At 33.1% G+C, this 13,075-nt stretch overlaps 1 protein-coding gene across 4 annotated transcripts in view; it reads right to left on the minus strand.

Moving 5' to 3' along the window:
* Positions 1–13,075, minus strand: part of LRP1B (LDL receptor related protein 1B) — a 2,479,914-nt gene that overhangs the window by 1,198,051 nt on the left and 1,268,788 nt on the right. For all 4 annotated transcript variants that reach the window (XM_074215080.1, XM_074215079.1, XM_074215078.1 and 1 more), the window contains exon 7: positions 4,070–4,232. In XM_074215080.1, coding sequence (XP_074071181.1) covers positions 4,070–4,232 — 163 coding nt within the window. The remainder of the gene's footprint in view (positions 1–4,069; positions 4,233–13,075) is intronic.

The following is a 13,075-nucleotide window of genomic DNA, read 5'->3' on the forward strand; positions in this document are numbered from 1 at the left end:
AGTTCAGGGTCTAATTTCTCTACTACTTTATTGTCCTTTCACTGGTCTAAAGTGATACACTACTCAAGTCTCTTCCCATTTTCATCAGTTCTCTTAACCACCACCAGATTATTGGCAATATGAAACATGCTGATAACTTATTTTAAAAAAACTTACTCTGCTTTTCTACCTAATAATCTCTATCCTTAAAGACAGAGACAGAGTAAATTGAATTCATTTAGATTTTACATTGATTAACCTAGTACCTTGGAAATGGCGGGGACAAAATAAACATTTGTTAAATGGACAAGCAAATGATACCATACATGGGAAATGTTAGCATTTAATATTGTTCTTCTTTTGTGAAATTATATGTCTAGTGTATTTTGATAGTAGTACTTTTTATCTGCAATGATTTAATTACCAAATGATTATTTCTGGCTCATGTTCCTACAAAGGTCAATACTTCAGAAAGAGACCAAAATGAGACTCTAATGTTTTAACCTTTATCTCCCCTTGCTAAAGGCAAGGTATATGGGTTAGGGAAGAACAATTGAAAAATGTCTTAAGAGTAGAAAGCATACTAAGCCCTAAAGCCAGTCCAATTACTCTCAAGTCAAACCATTAGCAATCTCCTTTATGGGGAAACTATCCATCTTGGTTCAATATCCCACACAGTTCTGCTGTTACCAAGAAAAAAATTTAACTCAGCATAAAAAGTTGAATAGACTGGGGGGAAAGGAGAAATTAAATCTGATTATATAACCCACAGTACGAATTTGTGTAGTTTACAAAACCTCCTAATGTTTAAGAGGACTGTGTCAAGTATTTTTTGTTTTTTAATTTTTGCTCTTTTCTTTTCCTTTGTTTAGACTAAAAGATTCTTCTAAATGCTTTGAAATGGTATGTGGTGAGTTTCCCATTTATTTCTTTTGGGCATTTAAAATAAATCAGCCTATAGGGAAATTTTATATGTCTGCATGAATTTGCTTCATGAAATATGATACTACTGACATATTTTTGACTTTCTTTTTGGTGCCTGTAGATAAGTGAGTCCTGGGTGATTGAATTGCTTGTCCAGAGACTTAAAATCATTTTTTGTGGTTATTTCATTTTGATCATGCATATATGTGAAGAAAAGTAAAACTACATACATACATATATATATATATTCATTTAAAAACATAGAGAAGATTCTCATATTGTTTAAGCTATTCCCAGCCAATGGTTTAAATATATTTGGTATATTTTATGTCAACTGAGAATCACTCAAAAATTAAAATGATAATATACTCAATATTACTAAAGTGCCCAAATGTTCTTAAGTTTTCCAAAGTGTATAAAATGTTTGAAAAAATAATTTCCCATTCAAAACTAGACCTTATGAACTAAAACAAAAGGCAGAAATCCTATTTCTTTAATTATGGGTCTCTAAATTTGTAATTATTAATAAAAAAAGATGTACAGACAAAGGTGAAGGATCTGGTCCCTATCAATCTTCTTGAAGTGGTGATTGAAATAAGAAGAGTAATCTCTCCCTTGGAACATCCTCTTTTCCCAGGAGCAGCTCTGTTTAGGACCAATCAACTTGAGGACTAGCCTTTTGCCATGGCCAGAAAGGTATTCATACAATAATTAACTATGGTAGTGGGACTTTCAAGGCTTCAAGGTGAGCACTAGTCTCAACCTGGATCAACTAATGACAGGTAAGGTCCTTTTCTGATGTTAAATGGAATTTACTAGAATAAATATTTTCTTTCCTTAAATAGGACACAGAGCACATAAATTTTAGAGAACAAAGAAATGAATCCCTTATTCATGATTAAAGGAAGATTGGCCACACTAAAGGACTTCATGAAGGATTGAAGCCTGAGATATGAAAGTCAAACCTCATCTAACATCCCCAAAGAATGAGAGACCCAAGACCCATATACTCTCAAGGCTTCGTTCCCCTTTTGTATAGCCAAGTTATTTTTAAAAAATAAATAAAAATACAATACCACAAAGATAATTCTAATTTATGATTTTCTAAGCCAAAATGAAGACATAAGGATCATTTCTATTTGAGTTTGACACTGTTGCACCACATATTCTCTAATATTTTAGGGTTAAAGACATTAATTCTCTAAATCATTGAAGAAGCTTTCCCTCTTGTCTTATAGAAGTCTTTGCACAATGTTTCATTTTCCTAAAGTAGTAAGAACTTAGCATCCAACATAAAAAACAATTTTCAAAAGATTCTAGAATCAAATATGGAATCACAGAGCTAGAAAGGAAATATGATATTGTTCAGTTGAACCTATTCATTTTACAATGAGGAAGCTGAGGAACAGAAAAGTCCCATGATTGATTAATGTCACAGAATGAGTTGATGGAAGAATTGGGCCAGGAACCCAGGGCTCTTCTCTAGCACATCTGAACCTATACTGCCTTCTGTCATTCTCACTATGAAAGGTGCCCTGACTTACTTCTTTTCTCACTGTCTGGAGGGAAAGGGAGAACAAGAAATGATTCCAGAATGAGCTGTAGGGAACAACTCTGCTACTCTCTGAAAGGTGGGCCAATCATCTAAACAGGGCTTTTCCATCCCTAATTTCAACAATTCTGTAATTGAAAAATTGTGCCTGAGAGACATGGCAAATTCAAACAAAAAATTCCCAAGAAACTATTGTGATAAATGATACATGACAGAATTACATTTAAACAGCTACTAGGCCCATAGGAATCCTACAGAGAGTAAGTGCAAACAATGTGAGATTCCAAATTCCTTTGACAAAATGACAAAATATGGGTCTTTCATATAATGACAGGGAAAAAAATGGGAAGCCTAAAAACATGAAATATGTTATTGTTCATGGGGATGGGGGTAGTAATGTATATCACATTCCAGATTGGCATTTCTTTTTTAAAATGGTCTATGTTTATTTGTTTCAAAAGTGACTAAACAAAATAAATAAACAAATAAGTAAATAGACAAATAAATGGACAAATAAGAAAGTGGATGAATGAGTAAATAAATAATTGACTTTTCTAAATAAATGAATAAACAAACAAACAAATAAATAAATAAATAAATGAAACATCTTTCCCTCATATCATCTTTAGCAAACAAGGTTGTTTAATCATGAATTTAAAATTCAACTCACAGACCCCGGGAAGAACATGAAAGCAAATATATTTCCAACTAGGGATGCCGAAAAGGATCCTGTTAGCACATCTGAACATTTCCAATTCTTCCTTACCAGCATTACCCAACAACCCAAACAAATCAGTTTAAATACAACTTCTCTTACTAATGTCTTCTGAAACATCTCTGCAGTTAGATTGAGTCAAGTTTACCATCTGCTGCAAATACAAATACAGCTATATTCAGGAATTATATTATACAGCCTTCCTAGCAAAGTCCTGGCTTGCAAGCTGTTTCTGTCAAAATCAGACCCATTGTGATGATGCATCTTAATATTCAATCAGACTTTAAGTAAAGAGTGACAAAAGTCCACATATGGATGACAGCTGTTTCTTCAGTAAATATTTTCCCATTTATTGAATGAAGGCTTATGGCAATTTAGGATGTGTTCCATCAGACATTTCAAACTGAACTGCCTGGAGACTCATAAAACAATAACAAGGATGAAACTTTGGTTTCAGAATACCTACTCTAATTTACACCTGAAAAGTTAAACATTCCTCCAAGTAAAAGTAATGTATCTACATCATTGGCAACACAACCTTTTTCCATTGCTCAATATTTTAACTTCTACTTGTCTCTCCCCAATATGCTAATATGTTTGTGAAATAAAAATGTAAATATTGATTTTTTCCAGTCTTCTGAATAAAGTAAATGTGTTATTCATACTTTGCATAACTATACCCTTGTCAAATTAGTAAGTATTAAGGAAGTTTAATGAGTTAATTAGCAGAAAATGTCAGGTAAGGCCTATTTTTATGCCAACCAAGTGGACTGCAAAAAAGGAAAGGAGATGGAAAAATGAAAAGCAGATTTCTTTCAGGTTCTTAATTTCCTTTTCATGGAAGCATTTATTCGACATCAACCATTTGCAAAAAGAAATAAAAACCCAGAGTATCTTACCCTGATACTGGATCAACAGCTACTGCTTTGGGGTTGTGAAGCTCAAGGTCTATCAAGGTAACACACACAGATCCATTGCGATTACATACAAAAATCCTATCACTGACATGGTCCACAAAGTAAAAGTTTCCAGTGAGCCAATCAATTGCCATTTGTTGCACATCTGAAAAGAAAAGAGGAGAACTGAAATGACTGCACTGAGTAATATTTCAAACAAAAGAATCAAAATACTGTTGAGAGTGCTAAAACCATTGAAAATGGAAATTTCACAGTGTGATCCTATAATTTTAAAAATTAAAAAAGTCATATTTAAGTCACTTCAACTCTCTTGGCCTCAATTTTCTTATCTGTATAATGAAAGGATCATATTGATGAATCTTTGAAATCTTTTCAAGCTCTAAATCCTAAGATATTATGAAAATAAATCATTACTTATAACATAATTACTGATTTTATTTCCTTGCACAGCCATAACTATAACAATTTGAATTTTCTAAGTTTATTTATGCATTAAGAATGACTGCCTAGAGAGGAATAAAAAGGTCAAAAAATAAAGATCATGCAAGGATGTTTCATGCAGATCAGGACTATGCAGTTTCTCTCCTCTCTTCCCCAGCATTCCGAGACCAATCATTTTTCCTCACGTTATGTCTCAAAACACTGTCCCAGTAGCACAAGGCTTCAGTGAATGATGTCCTATCAGCAGAAAGACCAATATGGATGTATGTGTCAGTATTCCCATTAGTGATGACACATTGTCAAATCATAGAAGGAACAGCTACTTTGTAGGAATTCTTAGCATGCCTTGCAAGGGCAAGCAGATGGTGGTTATTGGAATCCATTGGATTCAGATTTTCAGGCCATCGATTACATTTTCATTACTGAGATATACAGTATAAAGAAAACTATAAGCAATTCATTTAAAATGCTAGCAAAGAAGGCTGCATGTTTTTTCCCCCTCCTAGCTTAGCAGCCAGGAGTTTGGAAAGACTGAAGCCTAATTCTCAGCTCAAATATATTTAGAATTATATTTTTTCCATTATCATTTCAGCTGGAGGTTTCAAGCCTGCTACTTTTGATGCCATTTCAAAATAGCCTCTATTCTGATAACCCAGTAGCCAGGAAAGTCCATTCACTGTCTTATCCCCCCTATACTGGGCTTCCTATTGGCTTTTGTCTATGCAATTGTAGCTACAAACAAAAGAGCAACTTGATGACTTTCATACCTTATTTCAACTCCTTATCACTTCAATAGATATTCTGCTAATGAAACAATAGGTATTGTTAACAACCTTCCATTTATAAAGCAGCCAAGTTTCTCTAAAGTGCCTGATAATTAAGCTACCATTTTGTATTTGGGAAGGGTGAGTTTTATGTTTGCCATCAATCCATTTAAGGTCTGTCAAATATATTTTTTATATTAAGATTGTGAATAAAGGAGCAAAAGATGCCCATCAGAGACAATTGGACATAGAACTCAAGTCAAAAGAAGCCCTCCCTTTTTTTGGCACACTTAACTAAGTATTCCAATAGACATGTTGATGTGATTAGGAAATTACATGGACAGTTCACCTCACTTTGCTGACATAGCTCTACTCAACTTTAATAAACTTATGAAACCAATACAATTTTAAAATTTTCAATGAGTTCTTTATGAAATTTCTTTGGATTTTTACCTTGAACTTTTACTTCTTTAGCTTATAATTAACCCTTCATTTCTTGCTGCAGACTCAGGCTCTTCACTACTCAGTTATTTGGCACTGACATTTCTTCTTGAGAAGGAGACACCAGAAGCTTTTATTTCACTGGTATTATTTAAATAAAATGAGTGTGAAAGATATGTCCTTAAAATATTATAAATATCTTTTATCCTTACAATTGTCTCAGTGTGGTATTTAAAAAGAACCTTGATCTTGGAATCAGAAGACCTGATTTCAATATTGATTGAAGTCATTTATACTTTCTGGACCTCAGTTTCCTTTTCTGTAATTTGAGAGGGTTTAACTTTATGAGCTTTAAATGCTTCTAATTCTTTTACCTGAAATGATAGGTCATAAAAACCACACAGTCAGAAGGTGTAGATGATTAGGTCTAAACCCTTTATTTTATAGGAAACTATAAAATTTATGGAGTTCTTCAGATACAATCTGGTCCTAAACATTCATTGTATAGATTACATAGTTGACAAATAGAATAGTGAGGTGACTTGCCTGGCAGTGAGCATACACAGACAGTAAGTCACAAAATCAACACATAAATTCATTTTTTTTACTATTTACCTTTAAAAAAACAAAACTAAATCATATTGCCTCTTCTTCTAGTTTTGACTCTAGATGCAAAAGCACTATTGATTCAGGGTACCTGTGTGGTAGGCACCCTAGGGAAAAGGGTTTTGCAAAGACTATTGGGGTTTCATTTATAAGTGAAGAAATCACACAACTCTCTGACGCAGAATGATAAGAAAAGTCATAAATTTTTATTTACAGGTTATTGCAAGAAAGCTACAAGGTAATTCACAGAGTTCTTTAAGGAGGACATAAGGTACAGAAAGTGAGTTTTTGGTAGAGATAGTGAAGTTAAAATAAGAAGGGACAGAAGCAGCAACATCAACAGTAGTGGTCTCGTCAGCCATTGCAGAAGCTACCATGAATAGTAGGTGGAAAGGGGGAAAGGAGCATGAAGAAGAGGACTATATTTGCAAAGCTGCAACCAGGATGAGATCTGTAGAGATCAGCAGGATGGCTGAGAGGGAAAGAGTTTTAAAAGGGAAATTAGCCCACTGCCTGTGCCAGGGGGAACCAGGGGGAGGGGCAAGGAGTTGTCAATACCTGGACATGAGCAGGGTCGGACATACAACTAAGTAGAGCATATAATTTGTTCAATGAGGTGGGGAGGAAGAGTTGAGGTTGTTCTCAGTAAATTTACAACTCAAAATGGGTAGAGGTACTAGATAACAATAGGAAAGAAATCTGGGATCACAAGATATGCCAGAAAGCACAGATATTTACCTTAATATTTTTCTTTCACAATATTAAATTAAGATTTTAAAAATATAGATGTTAAAATATTAACACTTTTAAGTTTTAATATTGGCATATTCACAAATTCTAAGTGATATCTGAATGAATATCTGAATGAAGTGATATTTGCAAGTGATATCTGAATGAATCTGAATCTAGTAGGGTATGAGATCCCTTGGTCTAAAAAATGAACCACAGAAACAAAAAAAGACACTAAACATTTATAATTGACCACAATGAAACATTAGAAGTATTATTGCTACTAAAACATTTCCTCTCAGACTATAATGCAGAAGATTCATTTCCAGATGAATTTAGAGAATTAATTCATTGAAGCATACATATCTATGCCTCCAGTAATGCTTACTTTTCAGACTGTTAAAATAAAATAAGCTAGTTCTAAACTCAGGTTTCAAATATGCTTTGGAATAAAAAGAATGCAGAACACAATACATCAAATTTTTAATAAGCACATATAGTAGGTACAACCCTGTCCCAAAAATTAGATAAAAATTCCTTCCTGGCTTTAGTGAATTTAAAGACTAGCATTAAAATAAGAAACCTAGATCAGATAGGTATTATATGCAACACTTTATATTGTAGGTTCATTTGTATTGAATTACAAAGTGCTTTTGAAGAGTACTTTGCTTTTGTTTAGTCCTTCAGTTGTATTGGACACTTGGAGATTTCATAGACCATAGCAGTCAGGCCCTTCTATCCACTATTATCTCTAGAAGCCTGTCATGGTCACTTTTTTCCGTGAAGCTATTTCTCCATCTCGTCTTTTGCCATTCTCTTTTCCTCTTCTCTTCAGTCTTCCCCAATATCAGCCTTTTTCAATGAGCCCTATCTTTCTCAAAATATTTAACCTTCAGTTCACAGTAAATAGTCTTAATTAATTTCTTTAAGTATTAACTGTTTTCATCTCCTTGCAATCCTAGAGAATTTCAGAAGTTTTCTCTAGCAACACAATTTGAAGATATCAGTTCTAGGGAGTAGCTAGATTGCCCAGTGGATAGAGCACTGGCCCTGGGGTCAGAATGACCTGAGTTTAAATCCAGCCTCAGACACTTAATAATTACCTAGCTGTGCAACCTTGGGCAAGCCATTTAACCCCATTGCCTTGCCAAAAAAAAAAAGCTGTCAGTTTTGCATGGCTCAGCTTTCTTCATATTCCACTCTTACAGTCATATATTGCTACTAGAAAAATGATAGCTTTGACTATACAGAACTTTATAAATGAGAAGTATAAGATGAAAAGCGAAATGGCATAGTGGGTGAAGTGGAGTCAGGAAGATCTGAGTTCAAATCAGGTCAAAGACATTTACTGTCTGGGTGACTCTGGGCAAATCACTTAATGTTGTTTGTTTCAGTTTCCTCCTTGGTAAAATGAACTGGTAAAAGAAATGATAAAACACTTCAATTTCTTTGCCAAGAAAATTGCAAATGGGCTAACCAAGAGTCAGAAAGAGCTGACATAACGTACACAACTCAATAAGGAGAGAAAGGCTCTCCCAAGAGTGAATAAGCTTTGAGGAAAAGTGTTTTGTTTGAGCTTAAAATGAAGGTAGACATTTAACAGATGAAAAGAGTCTGGGAAGACACCCAAAGTACTGTAAATACAATGACTAAGGGCACAGAGGTGTGAGACCAGTGCTCATTTAGCAAGTAGAGAATTATCTAGTTTGTATAGAACATAGTCAGAATTATAAGATACAATGAAAATTGATATAATTTTCCAAGTTGTAGAGAGGCTTGAATTTGAGGCAAGGCAATTCAAATTTTATTCATTAAGCCATAGGCACTTATGAAAAGGTTTTGTTCTTGTTACTGTTTTGTTACATTTTATTTTTAAGGAATGACTTGATCCATAAAATAAGACTCTGGTAGTGGTAGGTAGGAGGAAATAGAAGGCAAAAACATGAAGGAGTTAATATCTATTAGCTGTCTATTACAATAATCCACTCAAAGGGATTTGCATTTGTACTCTCAACATCTACCAAAATGTTTGGCATGAACAATAAATTTTTGCTGATTACCTGATAGTTATGAAACTCTTTACTGGGATGTTAGCAAGTAAAAATAAAGTGAAGAGAGGAAATTTGAGAGCTGTTATAGAAATGGAAGTAACAAACCCTAGTAATTGATTGAATATTAGAGAAATGAGAGAGAAAGATGATACCAAGATTATAAATCCTGGAAGCAGAATTATATTGTAGGAAAAAATTGGTAAAGTGGAAAATATGTTGGGATGGAGAAGATATATTGAGCTCACTTTGGGTTGTAATTGAGGTGCTAAGTAATTGTGTAGATGGAGAGAGCCTAAAAATGACTGGAGAAATCAAAATATTATAGGATTTATAACTGAGGAAAGCCATATAATAGATTTAGTCAAATTTTCTCATTTTACCGATGAGGAAACTAAGGCTTAGAGAAATTCAGTGATTTTTCAAGGTCCTATTTTTCTGAGTGTACCTAGTAGGTAAAGTAGACATTTTACTTAGGAGGTAAAAAAGAAGTGGTAGTGTTAGTTTTTAAGGATCAAAGAATAAGATACAGTCCCAAAATTCTCTTTATGTTCTTATTAATTCTGTGTATAGATATAGATATAGATACAGATACAGATGATACAGATATAGAGATAGATACAGATACAGATACAGATAGATACAAATACAGATATAGATATAGATGATAGAGATAGATATAGATACATATACAGATAGATACAGATACTAATACAGATACAGATAAAGATATAGATGATATAGAGATAGACATAGTTATATAGATATATAGATATATGTGTGGGTTATATATCTATATGGTGTTTGTATGTGGACATGGTAGGATACCAAACTCTGGAAAAATATACTAGTGATACATTCCTCTTAATGTGACATTACAAATTAAAAAAGAAAAATATTGAAGCCTCTTTTTTAATGATAAAATGATAGACTAACAATGAATTCTATCTACTATATTCATTTTTATGCATTGATGAAACAGGAATATAGTGTGTAAGTTAGCTTTGCACTATCCTTCTGCACAATATTAACTTGAAAAATGTTTTTCTAAGAGTTTCAGTTTTCATATGCTAATACCACCTGTTATCTTGAGCCAACATACCAAAATTATTAATCTTTTATTAATTTTCCTATTAAAGTCCCAAAAGTATGATCTGAAAAAGAAATGATTATTTCCTTATACGTGGACAGAAATCCCCAATACTCTTTCTCTCTATAGATTAAAGTTTTTAAAAATGCACTAGAGATAAGTAACCTGCCACATAAAATGTGAAATGTGGAGTTAATTATATGAATATGAGTAATTTTTTTAGGTTGGAAATATCCAAATATAATCTTAGTTTTCCACTTCACTTCAAATACATAGATGGTGTCTGTGTATAATATAAAAACACTTGTTGAACATTTCAAATCATTCAAAAGTTATAAAGATGCAGAGTGGACTGGAGAATTAAGGTGATTATTTTGCAATTGCATATTTTGGGCAAAAGTTTTTGTCATTATTTACTCTAAAGTCAGATTAGGAAAATGTGTAGTATCTCTAGGGAAGGAAACTTTACCAATTACACACACACACACACACACACACACACACACACACACACACATATATATATATTTATATATATATATATATATATATATATATATATATATATATATATATATATATGATTTAGTAGCTAAAATCCCTGGAAGTTGCCCGGGTCACAGAAAGTGACTTGTCTAGTGTCACACATTTTATAAGTCATAAGCAAGAACTTGGTGTCTTCCCAACTATACATTCAAAGTTCTATCTCCTTTAGGTACATTCTCCCTAGTTTTCTTAAATGATCTAAAACAAATAACTCATTTATTGAAGACTTTTTCATGTATAGATAATCAAAATTACATTATTTCAGTCAAATGCATCAGTAGAGATACACATTATAGGTCTATTGACCTCTATCCATGAATCAACTCATCAAACTTCCAAAAAAGTGAAACTAATAGGTGCTACAGAGAACTGAAGTAGAATCTACTTCACGTGTATTTTTACTTTTTAAAATACCAATTAAAAAATTAGAGAGTATTTCTGATTTTTTTCCTTTAGAGCACCTATATTTCTCTCTTTAGATAACAGAAGGGAAAATGATTTCTTACAAGATGATTTATTTTCAAAATCTTCATGTGTCTGCCACTGGGATTCAATGATGCCACCTTTCATTTTCCCAAGAGATAACCCCTTCTTTGATGATTTTGAAGGAAAAAAAAATCACTTCAATAGTCCCTGAAATCTCTTGAGAGGAGACAAACAATAGACTGGGTATAATGGTGCTCCTTGGAGAAAAGACATGAGTCTGTTTGTTAAGTGAATGGATGACTTTAAGAAAAGATGTGAAGTAATAGATATCACGTGCTAATCACTAATGTGAACAAGTGAACATTGTTATCAAAAACAGGACAGAGAAATGTGGCCAAATTAGTTATAAAATTATTACAGATATTCACAAAAGGAAAAGAAAATATGTAACTCTAGTGAGATTTATAGTTACTGGGCATATTTCATGATACTCTTAAAGTAACTAGAGGAAGAAGAAGTTGGGGGAAGGGTTATAGCTAGGAGAGGACCTGTTTTGAAAAAAAAGTTATAATGCTACAAAACAATATCCCTTAGGAATCAATGGAAGCTCTGTGAGACAAAAATCAGAGGACATTTAATTATTTATTTATTTTTTTTCCTAGAACCAATCCCTTCATATAATTGTTATCAGCTTAAATATTGAAATGAAACTGAACAACATAAACTAGTTCTTAAGATCAAGTAGGACATTTTACTTGCTCAATTAATTGTGCTTCTCAGTCCAGATTAGCATAATGCCTAAGCAATGTTCTTTCTGGATGTTAGGCATCAGTGGAATCACAGCTTTTTTAAAAACTACTCCAGATTACCAAAAAAAAAATAATGAAAGAGAAAAATTAGGTTATTTCAAGTTCAGATGAATAATAAATAACAGAACCATGATTTGAACCCAGATTCTCTGACTTCCACAGCCTTTTACACTGTTTTTTAATTTAATTTTTGTTTTTGCAAGGCAATGGGGCTAAGTGACTTGCCCAAGGTCACAGAACTAGGTAATCATTAAATGTCCGAGGTCAAATTTGAACTCAGGTCTTCCTGACTCTAGGGCTGGTGCTCTATCCATTGCACACCTAGCTACCTTGCATCCACTGTGCCACCTAGCTGCTCCCCCATACATTTTATTCCATAGCTCTCTGATTCCCATATTAGTAAACCCAAAATTATTTAAGTTCCTGAGAATTAGATTCCCTAGGTCACAAAAGTAAGATGTAGACATGCTTTTTAAAGTCTTTATTCAAATTTAAAGAGCAGTGTCTCATTGTCAAATTAGTCACTTCCTCACTTTCCTCAGTTTTACTCTCTCCCAAACAGAAAAATTAGATAATTCAAAAAGAACAAACAGAAACTGGAAAAGAACAAATACTAGAGTCAGAGAAGCAGTGATCCTGAAAAAGAAAGGCTTAAATTCCTCATAGATGTTAAATGTTATGAAATGAAGAGAAAAAAAAGTCAGTAGAACTCAAGGGTTTTAGAATTTAAAGCTAGCAAGTGCCTTTAAGGAACTCTTAAGATCATCTTCCTTCATTTTACAAATGATGAAAAAGAGGGATTACTAGGCAAAGATTAAGCAGCTATTATGGTATAGTTGATAGACCCTGGAGATTTTCTAAATTAAAACACCTCAAATTACGAATGAAGAAATTTAGGCATTGAGGGTTTAAATGATTTGGTTAAGGTCAGACAGCTCATTGCAGTGTCAAGACAATGAATCAAGAATTTTTCAAATGCCTGTCTAGTCTTTCCAATATATTATATTTTTTCTTCTGCAGTAGAGAATTCAGAATAATTGTGAAAAAAATAATCATACTTTGGGAACTAAGACCACTGTAGATCATTA

Source organism: Macrotis lagotis, chromosome 1 (genome assembly GCF_037893015.1).
Source record: "Macrotis lagotis isolate mMagLag1 chromosome 1, bilby.v1.9.chrom.fasta, whole genome shotgun sequence".
Lineage (NCBI taxonomy): Eukaryota > Metazoa > Chordata > Mammalia > Peramelemorphia > Peramelidae > Macrotis > Macrotis lagotis.